Source organism: Onychostoma macrolepis, chromosome 01 (genome assembly GCF_012432095.1).
Source record: "Onychostoma macrolepis isolate SWU-2019 chromosome 01, ASM1243209v1, whole genome shotgun sequence".
Taxonomy (NCBI): domain Eukaryota; kingdom Metazoa; phylum Chordata; class Actinopteri; order Cypriniformes; family Cyprinidae; genus Onychostoma; species Onychostoma macrolepis.
This window is the reverse complement of record NC_081155.1, coordinates 33347030-33373173: the sequence shown is the minus strand read 5'-3', so window position 1 is coordinate 33373173 and position 26144 is coordinate 33347030. Positions and strand designations below refer to the sequence as shown.

The window sequence follows — 26144 nt, the reverse complement described above, 5'->3', positions numbered from 1 at the left end:
TGAAAATATATAAAATTAATTATTAACATTTTTTATGTTGTTAACCAAATATTATTACTGTTTCATTTTAAAATGATTTTAGAAATTATGAAATATATTGCAATTAAAGTATTTTGTTCTATAGAAAGATTTTGTTTTAAACATTAAGAAATATATATATATATATATATATATATATATATTTTTTTTTTTTTTTTTATGTTATCAACTTATTCTTCATATAATATTTAAAAAATTAGCTTTGGCTTACAGTGATCACATAAAAGCTTCAGAGTTGTCGAATTTAGAAAATAATGTGCATTTACAACATGCTTAAATTATACAGCTACCATTATATTTTAGGAAGTTGTAAGGGAATCATTACTTTTTGAGGTCCTTGGCATTAAAAAAATGGTAAAAACATGGTTTAATACATGATCTCAACAAAATTTACCCCACAGTGCATATAGCTGATTCAGAGATCCAGCGTGGGCCTAAACCTGTATATTGGTTATTATTTACTGAATGAAAACAATTATCTTCTAACTGGTATTTCCCAGACATTCTATGTCAGTGCATCTCTAAAAATAACAGTACTACTCAGAGATGCCATGTTTTAAGTAAGCTTGACAGAAATGCAGTTCAGATGTCCAAGTAAGAGCTAACTCTTGAAGAAGCTTCTAGTCAGATCTGTGCCTACCACGGAGAACACTAAGACGAGTGGAGGCGCTGATCTCTCCTGCTTCGTTAGATGCCACACATTCATACACAGCCTCATCACGGGGGGTCCGCAGCGGCTGCACTCGCAACACAGACCCTGAACCATCCTCAAACTCTATCACCTACACACAGACACAGAGGCAAATGTGTTAGTAACTCCCTGAATAGCTTGTGTGTCTTTATAGACCATGTGTATCGCATCCTTTGAGCCAGGGCAAATGTGTGAAGTTATGGAAAGTGTACTGTGGGAATCTCACTTTAGTAGTGTTACAACCTTGTATCGCTGCTTGCAGCAAATGTGTAAGCAAGCTGTCTGTATGGTTTGTGTTTGTTCAGTTGAGGTGTGTTTACCTCAAATCTCTGGTTGGTGACTTTTTTGCCTTTTCTGCTCCATGTGATTTTAGGTTGTGGATCTCCTGTGGCTTGACATACGAAGGAGGCTACACCCCCCTGAACCCCTATCTGATCAACAGGTGTCCGAGTGAACTGAGGAGGACCTGAAGAGAAAGACAGAGATTGGTCAATAAAAGCATTATGTCCCAGTTAGGGGTAACTAACTGATCTGTGCACTAATGCACAGATCTATTTCGACATATCATTGTCCTGTTCTGAAAACATAACTGAAACAATTTTGTATCATAAACGTATTTGGAAATGCAAGTGCATTTAACCGCAGTCACGAGCCTTAGGACAAACAAACATAAAGCGCACTTGAAAGTCTGTCAGTACGTGAGTTTCATGCATCTAATACGTACTGCATTCCAAACGGCAGAAATGAAAGCATATCTAAAGTAAACGACTAAAATAACAGCGAGTGGAAGCACTGTCAAGCAATGCACACATGTTTCACAGCGCTTATTCTGTGCAATGAAGCCCGCCTGCGATTGTCTCTAGCGCACACACATGCCATATGCAGGAAAAAGCCAAGCTTAAAAACACTGAGTGCATTTTTAATACTCGCATGACAAGCGCGTATGCGAATGACGTCAGTAGGCTATAATTGATTATGGTCTATTACTGCATCGATGCAGAATCGTGCACGTCCGCATCACAATGCAATGATTAATATCAACACCCCTAGTCAGCTGGCAAAATTTTTGAAATTATTGCTAGGGACAGTTTGGTAGTCGCTTGATATTGGTAGGGACACGTCCCTTGCGCCAAATTCTACGCTCCCCTGATATATATATATATATATATATATATATATGTATATATGTATGTATGTATGTCTGCATGTATGTGTGTGTGTGTGTGTATACACTGTACTATCACAATGAAGGCAAAAATGCCCCTCCCCCCCAAAAAAACCATTAGCATCAGCATCTCGTGCCATGACCGCAATGTTAAGTTAAAAACCCTTGTATTCTATGCCACTTCATTACATTCCACTCTGTTTTTGCACGCAAGAACAAATCATGTGGGTAACATTTAAAAGTAAAGCCAAGGCTTAAAATAATTACCACATTGTTATCCCTTGTTGAAAATGACAATAAATTTGACTTTAAAATCATAAAACCAATTTGAAAATCAGGCTGTGACTTCATGTGTGCATTAAAAGTGCATTACAGTTAATACGAAAGACAGAGTGAATTAACTCTTGTAGATGAGGAAAGTGCAGATAAGCGGTGTGATTGATGCAGTCTGCAGTGCTTGCTAATCCACTCGATCTAAGGATGATGTCACATTAATCTGCTCTGTAACCCACTGACCAGCAGCTCTAAACTAATGGCATGTGTAACTAACCCAAGGCTCAGCTCAGGTTCAAACAGAACAATGAAGTGAGTGCGTGGGTGAAAGTTTGTGTCATCACCCCAGACGATGTGTGATGAAATCTCTTCATCTTCACTTTATATGCTCTAATCTGCAAAGGCTCAGGTAACGTTTACAAAAGAAAGCCCTTGAGTGCAACTACTCTTACATTTTTATAAAACACAATTACAAAGCCCAAAGAGAGAACAATGTTTATAATAATTAATATAAAATAATTTAATTAAAAAAAAAAATCGTAATAAATTAAAATGCAAATATAATGAATTATATTTTAATAATTATTTTTTTTTTTTTTTCAGCATGTAAATTCTTAACAACTAAAAACACAATGGTTTTTCTTTCCTCTTCAAATAGAGAATAATATAATGCCAGCCTGATTATCTTCTTTAATGTTGTATCGTGGTCATCAAATGAAAAGCTAAAAATCCATGTATTAAACATTGACGTCATTTCTTTACGTAGTCAGCGAAGGCCACATTTATCTTGTAAACACTGATCCGGACATTTGGTGCAGTGAAAGAAACAAATGGAGGATATTATTATAATCCATCCAACTGGTTTAGCATGATGAAATTGCTTTGCATGTTCAAAAACCTTATTTTTTAATTACATACTACTTTGTAAGCTGCATTAAAGTGTGCCTTTATTCTTTGCAATGGTGGGGAAGAAGAATATTTCACAAAAAGAGCCAGCAATCATTCTGAGTTTCAGAGGATTCAGCCTCTGTTTTCTATGTATTTGATGTCTGTGTACTCACTTTGTGTACGCGCCAGCTGGAGCACGCTCAGTAGAATCAGTAGTACCGGCTGGTAGGCGCTTCTGTAGATCATGTGACCTCTGGCCATCCTCTCATTGGCTTGTCTATGTGGATCACCAAGCTGTAAGTGCACTCATAACCTAAAGTAAACATGTGAACAAGCAAACATATCTGTCAGTCACATGTGCAGGCCACAGCACAACACGAGTCGATTGCATTAATCAATTAGTACTCTGTGTGTAAGACTTTCTCTGAGGATCAGATAACAAATTACTGAGTGGTCAATCAATCCGTGAACATATCATTTAACATAGAGCCCTCACACACAGAGTAGTCTAGCTCGCATTAAAGGAACAGTTAACCAAAAATGAAAATCCTGTCATCATGTTTTTTTTTTTTAAATAAACACAAATAAACACCTCAATAAATCAGCATTAAAAAAGACCAAATTTGTAATATATATATATATTCAAAACCTTCTGAAGCCATATGACTTGCCGAAAATCTTGCTGTAATTTGTGTCATTGGTTTTAAAGGTACATTCGGTGCCTCATGGCCAATTGTGACTGACATCAAAACTGGCACCATGCATCTTGGCGCATCATTTTTTAATGTATAAATGTGAATGACACTAATAGCTACAGCAGAGGGAAAGATTTTTTAATAATGGCTCTCTTTCACAGAAGGCTATCATATGGCTTCAGAATATTTTAAATATAATGAAAAACTATGTAGGATTAATTTTATAGTGATTGTTACTACCCATTCATTTCCATGTAACAGAAAACAGTCACCAGGAAATGCAAAATATCTCCTCATGTTTTCCAATGAAAAAAAAAAAAAAAAAGGGAAACCTGAATCATTTGTTTTTTTTTTCGTTTTTTTAAAAGAAGTTAATACTTTCATTCACCAAAGTTGCATTAAATGATCAAAAGTTACAGTAAATACATTTATACAGCCTTGGTAAACATGAGACTTCTTTCACAAATATTAAAAAATATTAACGACCCCAAACAATCAATGGTGTTTGGAATTGCGTGAGGGTGAATAAATATATTGTCGAATTTTGTCGGTTATTGTCCTTCAGATTAGTACTTATCATTTCCATGCGATAAACATTACAACAATCTGCCATTGTACAAACTTTAAAGCTGTCAGCTGAGTTTGCAAAAAAAGTTTTTTTGGGCGTAGTTAAAAAAAAAGGAAAAGCTGATAGTAGCACAAACAAAAAATTATAACAGCTGTCTTGGTTATAACAAATGCAGGAAGAAAAATAACTCGAAAGTTATACAGAGTTCGGATTATAACTTTATTATAACTTTAATTAAAAAACAGCATTGAACATATGATAATACATGACAGCTCCTAAAGGCCTCTCTCTCCAGCAGGCCAGAAAACTTTACCGTAAACTCAATAATTATAACATTCAGCCCATAAATGTATAATGTATCTTACTTCTGAAAATACAACGAGAAGAATGAGAGAGGGAGAAAGAGCTGGATGGGCAGTTGAACTGCACTAAGTAAAAGTTGCATTAAATATGGATGCTGTGCATGGGAGATTGCCACAGATGGGGGGCGTGTTGGGAATCGCTATGGTTACTCTGCCCCCACGAGCACCATGCTTGTCACATCACATCACATCATTAAGAGAGAGAGTGGTTGCAGACCCCCTCATCCGTGCTGCCTCCCCCGTCTCCTATCCATTTTTAATTCCTCCGCTGCACTCTGAGGCTTCCTTCACTTTTACAGAGCTGAGATAGAAAAGACCACACGTGTCACTTCCTGCAGGGAATCATGATGATGTAGGAAACGGGGAGCGAAGGAGGGAAACGGTGACACATACAAACCCCAAATGTATGTGTGTTTCCACATGTCAGGATTCTGCTGTGGAGGAAATGGGTCAATCTGATCTCTGACTCATGTAAAACTGAAGCCCTTCAAACCCCTAAACCTACACACACACACACACACACACACACACACACACACTCACCATCTGCCTCATTTGGAAAACACTCCACAGCAGCTTAACACAATCCCTAATACACATTATTATCAGGAAAATACGTAGATGCGCGCAAGGCATACGCAAACAACACAAATACACTGAGTATATCCACCAAAGATACATCACATCTAAAAAGTCTCAGAAGACATATAGGGAAAATGCTCCTATTTTGTCATTTAAAACTCAGTAAAAAATATAGTTTAAAAAGTTACACGAATTTCACATAAAATAAAATATAAAATAAAAAGAATAATAAATAAATACATAAAGCACTAAAAAAAAGCCCATTTGACTTGTGCTACTATACATTTAAAATCAGAATATTTTATGTTATTTATATGTTTTATTAATTTGGACTTTTCTGAAGGCATGCACTCAAGCTGGAATAAACTTAACAAGTCTTACAATCCATGCTGTCCAGCATGATTTGAAAGAGCATCTTCTGCTTGAGTGGAAGCAAGAAAATTTGACCTTTAGCACAAGGGCATTAACATTGTCACAACAATGCAGAATCTTAAAAAAATCTTCTTCGTTTTACATTATAACATTTTTTTGTTTAAAGCTACAATTATTTGTTTGTTTACAGGTTTAAATTGGAATCTGAATCCTTGATTCTCGATTTGGACTGTGGACAATGTGGATTGTGTGTGTGTGTGTGTGTGTGGATTATTTTCCTCTCCCCTGTGTTAGAGCCATACGCTATACCCTGCCTAATCTGGAAAGAACAGAGATCATAATGATAACCTGATATTTCCTGCTTCAACTCCATTTGTGCCAAAAGTCGATAGCTAAGCTTTGTGGCTACGTCTGTGTGCATATGAGAGAGACAGAGTGAGAGAGAGATGAACATAAGAGACTATGAAAGAAAGCAGACAGCAAGTGTGTATATGTGTGTATTTGTGGAACAGTGAGACATAGCTGCTGACTAAACAAATCTGCATCTTAATTACTTATTCAAAGATGCAACGAGTCAAATAATTGATATTTATTACTAAGGCACCAATCACGTTAACATGCACAGGCACAATTAGCCTGCAGTTAGGTGATATTTAGTCGTGATGAGGGGGCTGACAGCATATCATACAACAGTGAAAACAACACAGAGTGTCTGTGGTGAGCTTTTAGACCTTTTGGAGTCCATTGTTAAAAGGATAGTTCACACAAAAATTACACTTTTAGAATTTATTCACCCTCATTTCGCTCCAAACTTGTAGCCTACTTTCTTCCACGGAACACAAAAGGAGATCATTTGTAGAATATCATCATGGCTGTTCTTTTACATTCACTAAAAGTGAATGGGTACCGGTGCGAAGCTCCAGAATAACAAACGCACCATAAAAGTGGTCCACACATGATATTCCATGTCTTCAGAAGCCATGCAATAATTAGTCACTGAAAATATTGCCCTCCATTCTCAAATACTGTATGTCACCTCTGATGTCTCACACCAGGCTTCACACCAATATGCTAATAACTACCATAAATCTGTTTATTAAAATAATCTATTTTATCAGTTTACATTCAAACCAATAACCTGCCAGTGCAAAATAAAAATAAAAGTTTCCACAGAGTATCCCAAAATGTAAAAAATTACAGATTCTATGACCACTTATCCTTCAGCTGCACAAGAAGAGAACATAATTTCATGGGTTAATATATTTACAATATATAAAACCAGAAACACTCACTCTGCACTCTCAGAAATAAAGGTACAAAAGCTGTCACTGGGGCAGTACCTTTTCAAAAGGTACAGTTTTGTACCTATTAGGTTCAAATATGTACACTTTAAGTACTAATATGTACCTTTAAGGTACCAAAATGGATCCTTTAGGTACAAACATGTACCTTTTGAAAAGGTACCGCCCCAGTGACAGCTTTTGTACCTTTATTTCTGAGAGTGTGGTTGGATGCACTTAAATCTGCAGGAAGAATGCTTTCCTGATACATATCACACATGCAAACTTCAATAAGACAATGAAAGAATGAAGGTTAAGGTGTTTTCATGCAAAATTGGGTTAATGGGCAAAAATTGTGTTGAAAAAAAGTCGTTTGTGACCTTACGCCAATAAAAGAATACAGTTTAACGCATTTACATGACCACACAGGTTTGATGTCACATAAATGTGTTAAACACAACACAATGTCTCCATCTGCCATATTTGATGATGCTTTTATGGAGTTTTTTGGAGCACTTTAAGAACACATATGTAAACACACTCACTGTCGTTTGGTCACAAACTTGACAAATCTGCCATATTCAATTATGCTTTTACGGTGCTTTTTGTCATTTTGGAGAACTTTCATTATATGGAAATGACCGACAAGCATATGCTTGAAAAGAAATCACCCTCTGCTCTCCATAAAAGAAAGAAAGTTATATACAGTAGGTTCGGAATGACGTGAGAATTTGGATAAACTATCCCTTTAACGTCTACACAACAGTTATTTTAAACAACATCCCCTGTATTTCAAGTGAAAAGAGGATCCAAAATTGCGTAGGCTTTGAAATGACTATAATAAAAGCTTAACAGCCGAGCCACTAAACTCCCTCTCAAACCCTGACTGAGTGATGTACTCTTATTTTGCTGAACCACGTCAGTTTTTAACTATTTAATCAATTTGTGCTCCAAGAGTCCATGGACACGAGCAGCAATTTATAATGCAGCTTATTAACTATAGATGGACCTGCAATGCCATAAATACAACTGTTGTTCTATTAATGCTGTACAGCAGGGGTCTTCAACAGGAGGTTCGTGACAGTACTGCAGTCATTTTGTGCAAAAAAAATTGTAAGCAAACATCAATCAAAGCTAAAGTTAAGAAACTGAAGTGCAGATAAATGTTTCATTATTCCTCCTACATTAAAATGCATTAAGTAAAATTGAAATGCAACCTATATATGACTCTGTACTTCGTTAATGATCATTTTAATGGCTTTGCAATGTAAGCATCATAGAAAAGTATATAAATGCATTAATTTGATAGCCTACTATACGCATGTTATTGTAATACAGGCTTCAAATGTAACAGGAGGGCTCTTATCCACCAGGGGGCCCTTGGCCTGAAAAAGGTTAAAGACCCCTGCGGATCTTATAAGTAAATCTGTGTGGGAATAACAGTGGTTACATAAGGTGATTTGCAGTATTGGGGAGGAAAAATGCTGTGTGTGTTTGTTCACAAACACACAAAAACGCACACTGAATCGGATCTAATCACTAACTGAAAAGAGAGATCACCACCAGGTACTAGGAACTGAGCTCAAGTTTCAAACAGCTTCTCATCTCTAATATGCATGCCATCACATGAGCACTCAAACATATAACAGCAATTAAAGACAATTCTTTGGCCATATGGCTGCTGTAACTCAACACAAGAACATGTTAGTGTGTTACAAACACAAACTCTACAAAACCCTTCATTAAGTCTCTGTACAACAGATGCAGCTGTCAGGGCACGAGACAGATGAGGACAAAATGACATGTAGATGTGGGACAGTCTCGCTGGCAGGCACTCATTGCCTTGACAACGCAGAACTCCAATTAGAGCTCCTTTGACATGGAGCAGCTGTGACAGTTAACAGGTACACACATCTGTCTCGCCCTGGCCAAAAGTGACCTGAAGCGTCTACATATGGAACGCCCTGCGTGACACGATCACATGGCTCCTTGGCGTATTCCGATCTTCAGGCTGTTTCAATGTGGTACTTCTATGCAACATGTAAAGGCGTTCTAGATGTTGCACTCCACCAAAGAAAGAAAATAAATATTGATTTGTTCAACAAAATAAACAAACAAAAAGAACTGCCTGCCTGGATGTTTTGGGCAACCTAAATAGGGCAGAACTTACAATTCACTTACAGACCCAGTGTAGGTCTAAAATTAAAAAATTAAAAAAAACTATAATAGGGCACCTGTAATAGGGCTGCAGGAAAAAACTGACATTGCGTTATTTCATTATCTTGCAATATACTTTATATTAAGATATGAAAAATACAGGAATTTTCACCAGATTACTTAAATAGCTACTGTATCTTTAGGGGAAAAAAATGAATTATTCGAGAGTTAGTTGGGTGATTTTGTAAGGGAGTGCATCTGCATATACATAAATAATAATAATAATAATAAAACACAGATTTATTTTTCCTTTTAAGATTTTTACCTCTTTCAGTAACCAGTTCAAAATTAAAAAAAAAAAATCTCTTTCCAATTTTATGATTCAACTTTTTTATTGTTCATTTCCAATTCAATATGAATAATATGACTATAAAATAATAAGAATTGTCATACATTGTGATTATTGACAATAATACTGACATTCAGATATTGTGAAATAAAAATAAGATGTAAATGCCACTCTTGAAACCAGTAAAGGATAAAATTGCAGCTGTTATACTAAATCAATAATATTGCAATATCGATTTCGTAAGAAATATATAAACACAAATGTACCCCTGCTTATTCAAAAATTCAGTTTCCGTTTTTATGGAATAAACATAAATATTTTTTGCAATATTATATAGTGGTAATACTGTAGCTCTTTTTTTCAGGTGTTTATGAATAATTTGATTCAGTCTTCAGGTCACAAAAACCCATCAGTTCCACTCCTTAGTGGCTGGGCTTCAAATATTTGTTTGCACTTATTTTATTTGTATTGTATAACCATGTATTCTTGCTATAAATTATTTAAAAAAGGAAACAAGAGTTTTAAAAAAATGGATCTGAATAACCCCTAAATACATATTCTGAGAATAGGTGCTTCTTAAATAAAAACACACTTCAGAAGGCAAACAGCTTGTATAAATGGATTACCATAATTTCATATTTTATATCCTACAAATGGGATTTGCAGCACCAAGCTAAAACAAACCATAATCATTATAACAAGCCTTTTTAAGGTGTCTGATCACTAGCAACTGCAGGCCTATTCTTTTTTTTTCATCATACATCAGTATTTTTCCCTGCATTTAAAAATTGGAACATGGTGTGCACGGCATATCACAACAGTACTTTCTATCTTCATAAACCTGGCAGTAAAACTAGCAATTAACAATTAATCTCCGCACACCTGACGGCAATCGATAGGTGCGTTGGAGACAAAGACCAACCAGGTCAAAAACTGAAAAGCAAAAAACAAATCCCGCACACTATCTATGGAAAAGGTATCAAAATATTTATTAACGACGTTTCGGTCGCATGACCTGGATTCCTGATGAAGGTCATGCGACCGAAACGTCATTAATAAATATTTTGATACCTTTTGCATAGTGTGCGGGAATTGTTTTTTGCTTTTCAGTAAAACTAGCAATAAAATTGTTTGTAAACCTCTCATGAAAAGTTCCAAACAGTAAGGGCCTGTACTGAATCAAACATCTCAACTCAACAGGAACAGTGCCGTAAGTAACAGTGTGTTCCTTTATGTGGCATGAAGACAGTAACAATTAGGGTGCAACTGAACAGACTGAATTGCAGCACATGAAATTACTGTCATTATGATATGTAATGATCTAACTTAATCCAAAATACAGCAGTGATATTTCATTACCTCATACGCTTTTACTTATGTCTTGTTAAAATGCCCCCAGGGGCTTCAGGGAACATTTTTGAGGACGTAAAAAAAAATCGCTAAATCAAACCGATTCATGAAACAACCGGTTTGAAAGAACTGAAAGCTGCTGAATTGACTTTAATACATGAGTGATTTAGACTGAGCCATTGTGATTTGTGATTAAATCAGGTGCACTGTTTTATTAAAACAATTTCAGAATAACTTGTATTGACTACCACATTATAAGCCACACTGTGAGTAACACTAGTTGTTTCCTGTTGGCCCCTCTTCTCCTCACATTTGACTCTGCTATCCAATAAAGAGGCAAAAATGCTTTTAAAAAGAGATCTGAGCCTCTAGTTCATGAATTGTACATCAATATAAAATCTCCTTGATCACAACTCTTTGATGTTTAGCTTATAGGACCCATCCTATTAAATTAAGTCTGAATATGCATGCATACAAGTTCTCTACAAGTTCACAGAACCAACACATACTTTATTGACTTTTTAAAGGTAAAGGGTGTACATTTTTCACTGTTAGTGTACTTTCTTTTATCTCAGCTTAATGTACAGAGACAACTAGGAGCTATTTGTAGATTAATTTACAATGTGGTGCTTTCAGAACATTGCTCTGTTTACTTCCCCACAAGCCCAACATAGCAACAATGGCTCAGCCAATGGCATAAATCTGGGGCAGGTTTAAACGATGGAAGACGGAAAGAACTGTTCGGGAAACCTGTATAAATACAGTAGTTATTTTTGCAATGCTAGTTGGTGACAATAGTGTTACAGGAATGACTTGTGTGAAACTAGCCTTCCAAACAGATTAACTAATAACCAATCCCACCCCCCAAAAAAGGGGGAAAAAAAAATACAATTAAGGAATAATGTACAGTAAGCCAGTCAAAATAAACCCTATATTCTGATCGCCCTGTTGAGGTTCACTTTGCAATAATGACCATCCATATACATTATCCGACTGTACATTATCCCACTTATTACACAGCTGCTTGGAAAATAAATAAATGGACATGAAATATTGATTTGGGCTGAAATTATTTTATTATGTAAAAAGAAAAAAGATGAAAGAGCTGTGAAACTAGCACAGCTATGTTGGAAATTGGTTGTCTGTTGTACAGCTTAGCAGCCATTAAAAAAAAATACAGAATAGAGATTCCAGTGAGCAATGCTTTATTCTTCCACTTATCTGTAAGCAACACCAATCTTGTCACATGCTCATCTTGCTGTGAGCTGATTGTGCATGTGCAAATACTACAATAATACAGTGATAGCCAAAGCAGTACATAATAATACCCAGTTTTCTCTCAATAAGCAACATATTTCTGCCCCTGAGAGAAAGAAAAAATAATGATACTTTTTTTAACAAAATGTTTTATATATAACATTAAGATTTCTGTATATAAGATTTACATATGTATTATATATAGATAAATAGATTCTTCTCCCATGCTGTACTTTTTCATTTTTGGTCTACTTTGGTCATGCATCGTCTTGCTGGGGTTTTTTTTACCGCCATGTGCGTTGAGATTTTATAACTGTGTATCAAGTACAAAAAGTACGCTGAAGTTCTGTTCCATTTTATTTTGCTTTGTCTAGCTGTATTCAAATGAAGAAATACATTGCATTTGACAACACCTCACTCTTTTGCATTCCTATTCGCTCAACAGTAGTTTTAAGCTCACGCAAACATAACTAATGCATAAATACAGTATTCCACGAACAGAGTTGAAACACAATCATACCTGCCACAGTCCTTCAGACCATCTATACCACTATATAATGGCTATTGAGTTCAAGTTCTTCTCAAGAAGATTAGAAATCATTTCCAAAAAGACCCCTTAAACCATATGGTTTTGACAGTAATGCACACGCAGAACACTTGAGCTGATCAAGCCTTAAGCACTGAGCACATCAGTGCTATTAAACTCTTCTCCAGTTTCAGGAAGAGACTTTACTGCTAGCTTTCAGCTCAGTGTCAAAAGCACAACATTCACTAGCAGAAGCACTTAAGACCCACACCTATAAATGGTATCAGAGACGCACGTCTGTGCAATAAGCACAAGGACTGTGCCTCTGTGACGTTTACATTATTAATATAAACCATATGCCACTGAAGCTGAGGCAACCTGCTTTTCAAATAGTGCAAGTTTTCAAGTCTGCTCCGAGCAATCCTCAGTCTGCAGGTATGGAAAAGAAATAAATTATTCACAACTCAGAAAATCACTCTCTCACTTCGTCCATCTGTCATTTTCTCACAGCTCTGGGCATTCCGGGTCAAACGCTCAGACCAACCGCCAAACTCCGCTCCGCTCCTTTCCTCCAAATTTGCTCTCTTGCATATGCAAACCTTAATAGCCTAACATCATAGTATCACTCGCTCTTTTCCTCCCACTCCTTTCTGTCTCTCACACACACTAAGAGCATTAGGAGGTATAGCAAAAGTCATCACACATAATCCCCTTCCATGTGAACTTTGTTCAAATGTAGAGTCATTCAGTTTATTGGTCCATTAAGAATATGCTTTTAATGATCCGTGGAGAACATTCTGTCATAAACAGTAATACTTTAAGCTCAGCATAATGCCCCGGAGCACTGGGTTCCCCGAACATCACTGAATGATCTAAAAGGTAGTAGTGGGGAAACCTCAACAAAAATCCGTGTCAATTAAGACAATAAAGCAAATGGCTAAATTATCCCAAACAACTATATATATATATATATATATATATATATATATATAGCCTATATAAGAATATGACAAAAGGAAATAATTGGAAGATGTAACATTTTAACACTGCTTATCAAAAACACATTATGTTAATATGCTAGCAAAACAGCAGCCAAAAAGTAGAATGTGCATGCATGCAATGTAGTCTTCTGTAGGCTATTAGCCTGCCTGATTTACAATAAAGGATTTCCTATCGATTCACATGCAATTGTAGCTCCAGTGGATGACTGAACATTACAATGAAATTATTTTGTCATTTCCTCCATAACAACCGGGGAGCGGATGAGGCTTTCACTCCTCGCCTACCTGATCAACATCGCTGTCGGGTTCAGGTTTTCATTCGGGTCTCACCGGCTCGGTACCGCCTGTGCATTCATCTATAAGCACCAGTGATATAATCCAGAAGCCCGTCCTCTCCCTTGTGAGGTTCACCGGTGCAGGGCTGAACTATAAAAAGCACAACGGCAGCAGAAGCGCTGCGTGTTTCCAGCTTTAGTAAAGGGCTCGCAGATTTCTCTTTTTGATGATGCTGATGCTGTGTGTGCAGCCGAGCGCGCGAGCATACAGAAGCGCTCGCTCGCACACACACTCACGCGCAGCGGAATATAAAGGGACGGGCTCGAGGTAGGACAGAGCAGCGGCGGAGTGACGTCAGGTGCCCCGGAATGAATCTCCGGTTCAGGGAAAATAAATAATTTGGAGAAACTGCATTTGCACATCGGAGAGACTTAAGGTAAACGTCTAGAAACTGGGCCAGGCAAATTTGACAGTTTGTATAGTGACACTTCAAGGTCCCTATGTCTTAAACATCCTGAATAGTTTTTGTACATTTTTCTTGTAGTTCTGAGAGACCATGCATTTGACTGTTTAAAATAGCACTGCACGCAATTATATTTTAATATTCGCTAATATGTGATGGGCTATATAATCATGATTAAATGTCGGCAAATGATTTTTATAGGGAGACTGGGGTAAGCCTACACACTTTTTACTCCAGTGAATATTTCTTTGGCTAAGTTTATTTTTAAAAGTCAATTTTATGGCAATAAACAAAAAAACAAACAAACAAACCAGGGCGTGTTCCAGTTCAACATGTCACAATGGATGCTTCTGGATGATACTGGAATTTTAATTTGGTTGACATAATTCAAGATATTTTCATTTAAGACAAATTTGTACTGTTTAAAACCAATGTAAACACCACTAATGGAGAAAAAATAAAACCTTACACATACTGATATTCAGTATATGTAACCCTGGACCACAAAACCAGTCTTAAGTGTCACTTTTTTCGAAATTGAGATTTATACATCATCTGAAAGCTGAATAAAGCTTTCCATTGATGTATGGTTTGTTATGATCGGACAATATTTGGCTGAGATACAACTATTTGACAATCTGGAATCTGAGGGTGCAAAAAAATCTAAATATTGAGAAAATCACCTTTAAAGTTGTCCAAATGAATTCTTAGCAATGCATATTACTAATCAAAAATGAAGTTTTTATACATTTACGGTAAGATATTTACAAAATATCTTCATGGAACATGATCTTTACTTAATATCCTAATGATTTTTGGCATAAAATAAAAATTTAGAATTTTGACCCATACAATGTATTTTTGGCTATTGCTACAAATATACCCCAGCGACTTAAGACTGGTTTTGTGGTCCAGGGTCACATATGACAACTTCCCGTGACAATTAGTTCTTGGCTCCCTTATAATGTCCATGTAATAACATTAATGTAATGTGTGTGTGTGTGTGTGTGTGCGCGTTTTTGTGACAAATGAGGACATAAATCTGTATAATGATAAGGGTATGACATAGGTATTACAAGGAGAAGGTGACTTTTCAGGACATTACCCCATGTCCCCACTTTTCAAAACGCTTATAAATCACACAGAATGGAGTGTATTGATTGTATTGTTTGATCAGGATTGGAGCTAAACTCTGCAGCAGATTGGCCCTCCAGGGAAAGATTTGAGGAACCCTGGTGTAGGGCAATAGCACATACAGTTTATACAATATAAAAACCATTACGCCTATGGGATGTCCCCACTTTTCACAAAAACAAACGTGTGTTTGTGTGTGTGTATATTTTATATATTATTTTATATAATATAGCATATATAATATAATGATATTATGATATTATCTATATATAGTGGTGGCCAAAATTATTAGAACACTAGTATTTTCACCAGCTAAAAAATGGTTTTAAGTCCATTATTTCTATCTCTTACTGTAGTGTGTAAAAAGTAAAATGTTTCACAGTTCTTCTGGATTTTTTCAGTTTGCTCTGTTTCTTCATGTCATCTATCTATCTATCTATCTATCTATCTATCTATCTATCTATCTATCTATCTATCTATCTATCTATCTATCTATCTATCTATCTCTGTGTGTATATATTTTTTAAATAAATATATATGTAAAAACATAATGATAAATATGAATAAAATACTGAAGAGTGGAATTTCTGCATCATTAAATGGAATTGGTGAGTATGTATGGAAATGTCGTAAATACTCAGAATGCTTAAACAAACAGTACATTTTTTTTATTATAACCTACGAATGGCTTGCTTATGCAAGATGTATAGCAAATATGTTTAATTTTTTTTTTTTAAATTACATATAGTTTTATTGTCCATGTTGTACCACGCACAATAAAAAAATCTTCATCCTAAAATGTTTCATTCATTCATTCCTTTATGTATGTATTTATTTATTTATATTATGCAGCCTAAAGAGGAAGCAAGAAATATAGGGACACTTGATGAACTGTTTTAATTAACTGTTTACTGCAGCAGAATTCAATTATATGCAAATTGAGGTGCCATTTTTCTAGTGGGCTGAATTTGAACAATACACAAAATAAATGCAGAACGAAATTTGTTTCTCTCTCATGCTCACTGTCTCTTTCACACACACACACACACATACACATACACAAAAACACACATGCATACACACAAACATACACACACATTCACAGTCACAAAGATGTATGCATCATCAGTACCCCAGTTCCCACAGTGATATGTAAATGAGGTCATTAATTTGCTTTACTTGCAGAAAGTGCTCAGGTAACCACAGACCCGGCAGCCCTTGCATACAAACAATCGCATGCACATAAAGAAGAGTTATTTCTGGAAACATCATATACCATGTATGTGAGGTTGCATGTATAATGCATGTATAATTCCAATTTTCAGGAAATATAGAGATATTTGATGCTCTTAATCAGAATGTCAGCATAAGAGCAGGAGACACTCGACATTTTGCACCAAATTAACACACAGCAAGACACCAAACACATGCACTCACACACACATACACACACACAACATCAGTGCTGACATTTAATTAATCTCGATCTGGCCTTTGAAAATGAAAGAGAAGAAGGAGTAACAGAAACTACTATCATCTGTGGTGTGTATCCTTTGGTGAACTGTTGATTAAAGATTATTCAGTGCTCTCCATCACTGTTTAGAAGCTCATACGATTTTGGTGCGTGTGTTTTCTCTAAAATGGTTGGTGCTCTGTAATCCTCACACTAATCTGATTTCTTGTGTTTGTGTGAGCACGTGAAAAAGAAATAGAAAAAAACCCCAACCCAACCCGTCCCATCCCCCATATATTCATCCTTTCTATCTCTCTCTAACGCACACAAACTTGTGTGCACACACACACACACACACACACAGAGGGCATTACTGTGATCACATAGCCAGTGCCTATTTTTTTTTGTCAGCCAAATTAAGTGTAAGAGACTTTCTCACATACTGATGAACTCCAGCTGACTTCCTACTTTACTGTACATAAACCCATCTACATTTATTTCAAATAAAATGCAAATTATTGAACAGACTGCAAAGGAAACATGCATACAAAGGGCTGTTAGTCACAATTCATCTACGTGTGAGCCTAATCTATTCTTATGTTCAACTGAAGTGACCATAATCGGATATTTTAATTATATACACTCTATTGCACATCTGAAAAACCCATAGACATGCTCTCTTTCTTTCTCTATGATTGAGTGATTGCCTGTATGTGATGTGGTTTCTCATATTTTCTGTCCATCAAAGAGCATATATATATATTCGAATTAGACCAATCTACGTTTTTATGTAACTGACTTGAAGAAGTTACATGATTCATGAAATTACACGACTTACTTGTAAGACTATAGTCTAAACATTTTATGCAACTGGCCACAGAACAGGTCCACAACTTGTTAATTCTCATTTTGAACAAAGTATCTATTGCTGATTAATTGTGTGTTTGTACTACAGTATATTATTTTTTTTAAATGCTACTTGGGTTAATATTTTGCTATATAATGCAAAGATATTATACATTTTTAATTGTGCTGTAAGCATCCAAATACAAATGCTATTGCTGCATGTAATTCATTCCTGTGATTGCTCAATTTCAAGCTAATTAATCACATCCAAAATAAAGGTTTGTCTTTACATAATATATGTCTGTGTACTCTGTATATTTATATGTATACATAAGATATACATATATATATAGTTGTTTGGGATAATTTAGCCATTTGCTTTATTGTCTTAATTGACACGGATTTTTGTTGAGGTTTCCCCACTACTGCCTTTTAGATCATTCAGTGATGTTCGGGAACCCAGTGCTCCGGGCATTATGCTGAGCTTAAAGTATTACTGTTTATGACAGAATGTTCTCCACGGATCATTAAAAGCATATTCTTAATGGACCAATAAACTGAATGACTCTACATTTGAACAAAGTTCACACAGTATATATATATATTTCTTATATACACATATACATGTGTGTAGATATTTACACATATAAATATACACATAGTACACATTTTTATTTTGGATAAATAATATATATAAACATATATATATATATATATATATATATATACATACATACACACACACACACACACACACACACACACACATTTATATATATATATATATATATATATATATATGACTCTACATTTGAACAAAGTTCACACAGTATATATATATATTTCTTATATACACATATACATGTGTATATATATATATATATATGTGTGTATATATATATATATACATACATACAGTGGTGTGAAAAAGTGTTGGCCCCTTCCTGATTTTTAATTGCTTGCATATTTGTCACACTTAAAAGATTCAGATCATCAAACAAATTTTAATATTAATCAAAGATAACACAAGTAAACACAACATGCAGTTTTTAAATGAAGTTTTTTATTATGAAGGGAAAACAAAATACAAACCCACATGGCCCTATGTGAAAAAGTGCTTGCCCCCTAAACCTATTAACTGGTTGTACCACCCTTAGCAGCAACAACTGCAATCAAGTGATTGCGATAACTGGCAATGAGTCTTTCACATCGCTGTGGTGGAATTTTGGCCCACTCTTCTTTGCAGAATTGTTTTAATTCAGCCACATTGGAGGGTTTTCGAGCATGAAAGGACTGTTTAAGGTCATGCCACAGCATTTCAATTGGATTTAAGTCCAGACTTTGATTTGGCCACTCCAAAACCTTAATTTAGTTTTTCTTGAGACATTCAGTGGTGGACTTGCTGCTGTGTTTGGAATCATTGTCCTGCTGCATAACCCAAGTGCACTTGAGCTTGAGGTCACAAACTGATGGCCGGACATTCTCCTTCAGGATTTTCTGATAGAGTGCAGAATTCATGGTTCCATCAATTATGGCAAGTCATCCAGGTTCTGAAGCTGCAAAGCAGCCTCAGACCATCACACTACCACCACCATGTTTGACTGTTGGTATGATGTTCTTTTTATGAATCGCTGTGTTGGTTTTACGCCAGATGTAACGGGACACACACCTTCCAAAAAGTTCAACTTTTGTCGCATCAGTCCACAGAATATTTGCCCAAAAGTCTTGGGGATAATCAAGATATTTTTTGGCAAATGTGAGACGAGCCTTTGTGTTCTTTTTGGTCAGGAATGGCTTTTGCCTTGGAACTCTCCCATGGATGCTGTTTTTGCCCAGTCTCTTTCTTATTGTTGAATCATGAACACTGACCTTAATTGAGGGAAGTGAGGCCTGCAGTTCTTTAGATGTTGTTCTGGGTTCTTTTATGACCTCCTGGATGAGTCGTCTTTGTGCTCTTGGAGTAATTTTGGTTGGCCGGCCACTCCTGGGAAGGTTCACCACTGTTATATGTTTTCTCCATTTGTGGATAATGTCTCTGACCATGGTTTGCTGGAGTCCCAAAGCCTTAGAAATGGCTTTATAACCCTTTCCAGACTGATACATGTAAACTATTTTGTTTCTCATCGGTTTATGAATTTCTTAAGATCACGGGATGATGTGTTGCTCTTTAAACATGCGTCACTTTGTCAGACAGGTTCTATTTAAATGATTTCTTGATTCAACAGGTTTGGCAGTAATCAGGCCTGTGTTTGGCTAGTGAAATTTAACTCAGATTTCTAAAATAATGTGGTTAATCACAGTTCTTTCATGATTTAATAGGAGGGGGCAATTAATTTTTCACGTAGGCCCAGGTAGGTTTGGAAAGCTTTTTTCCCTTAATAAATGAAATCATCATTTAAAAACTGCATTTTGTATTTACTTTCAAATTTGTTTGATGATCTGAATCTTTTAAGTGTGACAAATATGCAAAAAATTTAAAAATCAGGAAGGGGGCCAACACTTTTTCACACCACTGTATGTGTGTGTGTGTGTGTGTTCTTGTTTATGCTACATTGTGGGGACCAAATGTCCCCACAAGGATAGTAAAACCTGACATTTTTGACACAGTGGGGACCGTCCCCACGAGGGACAACAATTCTTATAAATAGTAAATGATGTTTATCTGAAAGTGTAACAACAGGTTTTCTGTATGGGGTAGGTTTAGGGTTAGGGGATAGAAAATATCGTTTGGTCAGTATAAAAGTAATAGACGTCTATGGAAAGTCCCCACAATTCACAGAAAGAAACATGAGTGTATGTGTGTGCGCGTGCGTGTTTAGTAAACAAGAGAGACAATATAACCAGTTTTGACAACTTTTGAATTTCTGAGAAAGTTATTTGTGTTTTCTTTGGCTCAAAGATCACTCTAAATCCCTCTCACACAAGTGAGCGTAGAGCAGAAAAATCTGAGGTGAAGCTGAAGCAGAGTGATTACAGAACTCTGAGCAGAGAGGGGAAATTGCTGTCACTCCACTCCCACATTTTGGATTCTATTGGAACTATTTTCATGAGCAGAGAAAAAAAACCGTACCAGCTAACTGGCCAAATTTTGTCTGAAAGTGAGTCACTCCATATTAATTTCCTGTTTATTGAACTGTTGTGTAAAAGCAATATCACACTCACTATCATGCTGTTTAAAGAGAAAGATATTAAGTACAACACCCATGGAATAATATAATATAATAACTATCAGATAAAATGTTCCTATTTCAAATAAATACTGTTTGTTTGAACATTGCATTTATCAAAGAGTACTTAAAATGTATCATGGTTTATAATATAATATAATATAATATAATATAATATAATATAATATAATATAATATAATATAATATAATATAATATAATATAATATAATATAATATAATATAATAAAAGTTCAATCTCTGCAACTAATCTAAAAACTAACTTTTTCTGGCTCCTCCAGAATATTGGTGTGCATTTAACTGAATTATCTGGCAATTGGTATTTTGGACTACTGCTGGGGACAGAAATTATCTAGCCAGTCAAATTTCATCTTTAGAAACAACATGGCAAAACTGTGCCACTTCCTTCCATTAAATCAAGCACAAAACTGGCTGAGGCAGGCATGGTTGGATACATAATATAAATGATTTTTTTATAATACGGAACAACAAACTGTGAACCATGCAGGAATGGATTAACTGGTGCAGGATTGGGCTTGAAGTTATAAAGTGCACTTAATAAAAGCATGAAGGTGTTCTTACCTTTTGATGTCCCACATGCTGCTGGTCAGAGTTACGGAAGCTGATATGACACAAAAAGAAGAACATACAGTATTTTCATCTTTAGGTTTTAAAATGTTAAAATATCAGCCTCCAGAGGAGGGCAGCAGCAGTCTCACAGCATGAGATAATGCCTTAAACTCAATAGAAAAAGTTGTGCCAAACAGAGGAGGATGGCCCCTGCTGTGTCTGCTTTCTACGTTGGTTTATTTGCACCTTCTATTTATAGATGAGCTATGTGGAATATACTATCTTCATCTATCATTTTAATGCACTACCAGATTCATAAGTACCACCTCTAATAAAGAGATAGAGAGAAAGGAGAGTGAGAAAAAGAAAGGGATAGTTATTGAGCGACTGAGAGGAGAGGGAAAAACGATCTAATGCATCTAATGCAGCTCCAGTTTAGCACATTAAAGCAGACAGACGCGAACACACACACACACACACACACACACACACACACACAAGAAAGACAGACATGAGGAGTGAATCAAGGAGTGAAAGAAAATATATGGAGAGACAGGGAGTAAAAGGAAGAGATTGAAAGGAAGAAAAAACCAATAGAGAGGAAGAGAGAGAGACAGAAAGAGTGAGAGAGAAAACCAACAGAGGAAGAGGGAGAGACAGAGAGTGAGAGATGAGGTAAGTATGTATTTTTAGTGAATTACATCTTCAGTGTCAGAAAGAGTTGGATGCATCTGTGAGGAGCTCTCAATAATGCAGAAGTGTATGCACTATAAAACACACACGCACTCTAACGCGCTAAATCCGCTGAGGTTTTATGGTCATATACAGTATTCATGTGCATGTTATTTGCTGCGAGGCTTGACAGCAGCTGGTCAGAGAGAAGCTACTTCAGGACCAACTGTGTGAGAACACAGGAAGAGAGAAACAGGGGTTTGGGGAATACAGAGAGGCATTTGTATTGCACATGTAAAAAGGGAAGCGGTCTAAAGCGTCTAAGAGTGGCTCTGGTCCAAATCCTAGTGAGCTGCCTAATGAGGCCGCATTTTAAGACATCTTCATACTTGTGATGGCTGTTCCACAAAGTAAGCAGCATGACTGTTACTTTTGATATCCGAATTGTAGGACATGTAGTGTAAGACTCCAAAATGCATTGCAAAGAGCTATGTGAAAACTACATCCAAGTTGCTAGTTGAAGTGAGAGAAATGTTGACTATAAGTTACGTTTATTTCTTGAAAATACAGTAATATTGTAAAATGATTACAATTTAAAAACTGTTTTCTATTTTTATATATTTTAAAATGCAATTTATTCCTGTGATGGCAAAGCTGAATTTTCACCAGCCATTACTTCAGTCTTCGGTGTAACATGATCCTTTGTAATAATATGTTGATTTGACAATCAAGAAATGTGTTTTATTTCTTAGAATGTTGAAAACAGTTGTGCTACTTAAGGTAAAACACTGCAGGGAAAAATACAGTTTTTTCATGCACCTGTCAATTTTGAGATTTTGGGCTTTATGGTTTTTCATAAAGTATTTTTTTTTTTCAGACTAGTGGAAAATCAAATTTTAAGTGTTTTTTTTTATACCACTTTATCTATTTGTGTCTCTGAATTTCAATTACAATACACATCTTTGAAGGCCGCTATCTCAAAATGAGATTTTTCTCCTGCACTGAGCCAAAAATCTCCACTTCAGTAACACTTACATACACCATTTCTGTCTATATGCTGAAGGTTTTTAAAGAGGGGTTTGTTCATATATAATTTGCTTGGTTTTATACAGCATTTTATTCCTAAAAAAATAGTGATTTTTTTTCTGGCTGTCCATTATTATTATTTTTTTTATTTATGGAGTGATAAAATCCTAAAACCCATCAATACATGTTGATCTTACATAAGTAAATATAAAACATAGACATGCATTTAAAACAATTATTACAAAAACATATAAACATCCAGATTTTTATATATAGGTTGTTTTAATAAAATTGTATATATAAACAAAATATATATTGTTGACATACGGTATATGGTTGCTACATATAATACCATATAAAATCATCACTCAGGAATGATTAACATATGTACCGTACATGTACAAATTCTACTGTGAACATTTTATAAATGTTATAAACTTACAGCTGTATCAACCGAGAATATGTGCGTAAGTGAATTATATATAGCCTTATAAAATATATGACAATATCTATATCTATATACCAATACCTAAATCTCGATACAGAGCAATATGTCATATTACATGTCCGTATGGGTTTCTTCAAAAAATTTATATCTACTAGAAATATACTGACTATATCTGATATACTGATAGTATACTGACTTCTAATAAGGTGAATGACTTTCCCACGCTCCCACCCAATTTTGTGTAAATTTCAGATGAAAATGCATTTGTAGATTGATTTGAGGCAACAGTATCTGTTTGACTGACCACTGGCAGGTTTTTGGAAACAATCATTATTTTTTAATAAATTAGACACTTTGGCTTTAAAATTATAGCTTTTTTTATTTGTTGTTAGCTTAGCAACATGCTAACTTTATAAATATCTAAAACAATTATAGCTTGTGTGCTTCACAAGCTGCTGTTGCTGCCTACTGTGTGTAATGTAAAGTGTTCCAAATCAGACACTTATGACTTGGCATGCTGCCTTAAAGGTAGTTAGCTAGGTTCATTGGGTTTTGGACAGAACCGTTGTGCGTGTGAATGTGTGTGAATGCAAACAACTTACATGTGCTAATATGAGTTTAAATTGAGTCTAAACTCAGCAGTCTCTCGCTGGGTGAAAGAAGGACAGACTCCACAGGACTCTCCTGAAAGATGAAAAACTCATTAAACACACACACACAGCCCTTTTAAATCCTTCTCTCTCAAACATCCACACACTAACTGAAAGCATCAGTTGGGATTTGACTGTTTTATGATTTTTTCGGTCTACTTTGGAAACAGCTGACTCAGGTATTCTCCCACTAAAACTCTGCGATCAACAGACATCTGTCTGAATATGAGGGTCTTACTGTGAGCTTGTCACTTGAGAAAAATGGAAATTTTGTCTATTATAGACGCTGCATGACAAAAAATGGTCATATATTCTTCAATTTATACAGTATATACGCTACCATTCGAAAGTTTGGGTCAGTAAGCTTTTTGTTTATTTATTTGTTTTGAAGAAATGAAAACTTTTATTCAACAAGGATACACTGAATTGATAAAAAAAAATAAAAATTAACAGTAAAGAAATGTTATAATGTTACCTAAAATATTCTATTTAAAATAAATGCTGTTCTTCTGAACAAATTATTAAGCAGCACAACTGTTTTCAACATTGATAGTAATAATAAATGTTCCTTAATGAACAAATCATCATATTATATGATTTCTGAAGGATCATGTGACACAGAAGAGTGTCTGCTTTAGAAAATAAACAGAAATAAATTACATTTTAAAATATATTAAACCAGAAAACACTTTTTTGGACTGCAATAATATTTCAGTATTCTTTACTGTTTTTATTGTATTTTTTATTAAATAAATGCAGCCTTGATGAACTATTTTTTTTTTTTTTTTCAAAAACTTTAAAAATCTTACTGACCCCAGTAAGTAAATTTACCCCAGTAAATTTTTAATGGTGTATATCTCAGTGTATGGTGAGGCCCAAACGTTAGAATTTTCTAAATTAATACAAAATGTCTTTATAATGTAATTATAAATTATATTATCAGCATAAAAATTTGAGTGAAAACTTAAGTTTGAAAATGGAATTGCTTAGTATTTGATATTTGCACTCAAGCTGACATTGTCTCCAAAGGTTTCTGCAAAACCTGATGTTTTTCATCCATGATATCCAGCATTTGAGAATGTTCCATTGAGCATCTTATATCCTTTGACGGAAGAAACAACATCTGGCCTTTGGTACAAATTTGTTTACATTTGATCAGTGACCTAGAAATAATGCAAAAATATGTCATTTCACGCAAAAATTAAAATAAAAAAAAATCACCGTAGACTCAGTTTTCGGCCCTACTGTATACTGTACCATTTGCAAACATCTGGATTGGATCTATTTTTAAATGAGGAATATAAATGTGAGAGATCATGCTCATGTGTGAGATTGCAGTGACAGATGGGGTGTATTTTGGCAGAATGGTGTGAATGCAGTAAGAACATGCGGTCACTAGGTTGTGCTGTTCACTTTCATTCACAGACCAAAATATTGATTGTAAAATTACCTGAGAAATGTGTACGAAAAAAAAATTCACCATTGCCTATTTATTATGCAATATGTTTACGCATGTTCCATAGGGTCTAATATGCAAAGTGTGCATGCTCATATGTGTTCCTGAGTGAGACAATAAATAGACTGAAAAGCCTAAAACAGTCAGCCCTTTGTGTGTGTGTGTGTGTGTGTGTGTGTGTGTGTGTGTGTGTGTGGTGTGTTTGAGAGAGAGACCGAAAGGGTTTAGTGAGAAAGAGAGAAGACATTTCACCCCCTCACTGAAAGGAGGTTTTATTGATCTCAGTGGACATCAGCGCCTTCCAGCATGGCATTGTACAGAAAGGCACATTAAAATATCTAAACAGTGTTAGAGCGTTGAATATGAGATAAGACAAGCCTTGACTACTGGCTATGAAAGAAAAGAAAAA

General features: G+C 35.4%; 1 protein-coding gene across 3 annotated transcripts in view; it reads right to left on the bottom strand.

Annotated features, from left to right (window-relative positions):
* The window catches only part of ptprdb (protein tyrosine phosphatase receptor type Db), a 69702-nt gene that overhangs the window by 40200 nt on the left and 3358 nt on the right, over positions 1 to 26144 (bottom strand). For all 3 annotated transcript variants that reach the window (XM_058773264.1, XM_058773281.1, XM_058773273.1), the window contains exons 3-7: positions 24232 to 24313; positions 21496 to 21535; positions 3230 to 3369; positions 1051 to 1196; positions 680 to 821 (exon numbers count right to left, since the gene is read on the bottom strand). In XM_058773264.1, the coding sequence (XP_058629247.1) occupies positions 680 to 821; positions 1051 to 1196; positions 3230 to 3317 (376 nt within the window). In that variant the 5' untranslated portion in view covers positions 3318 to 3369; positions 21496 to 21535; positions 24232 to 24313. The remainder of the gene's footprint in view (positions 1 to 679; positions 822 to 1050; positions 1197 to 3229; positions 3370 to 21495; positions 21536 to 24231; positions 24314 to 26144) is intronic.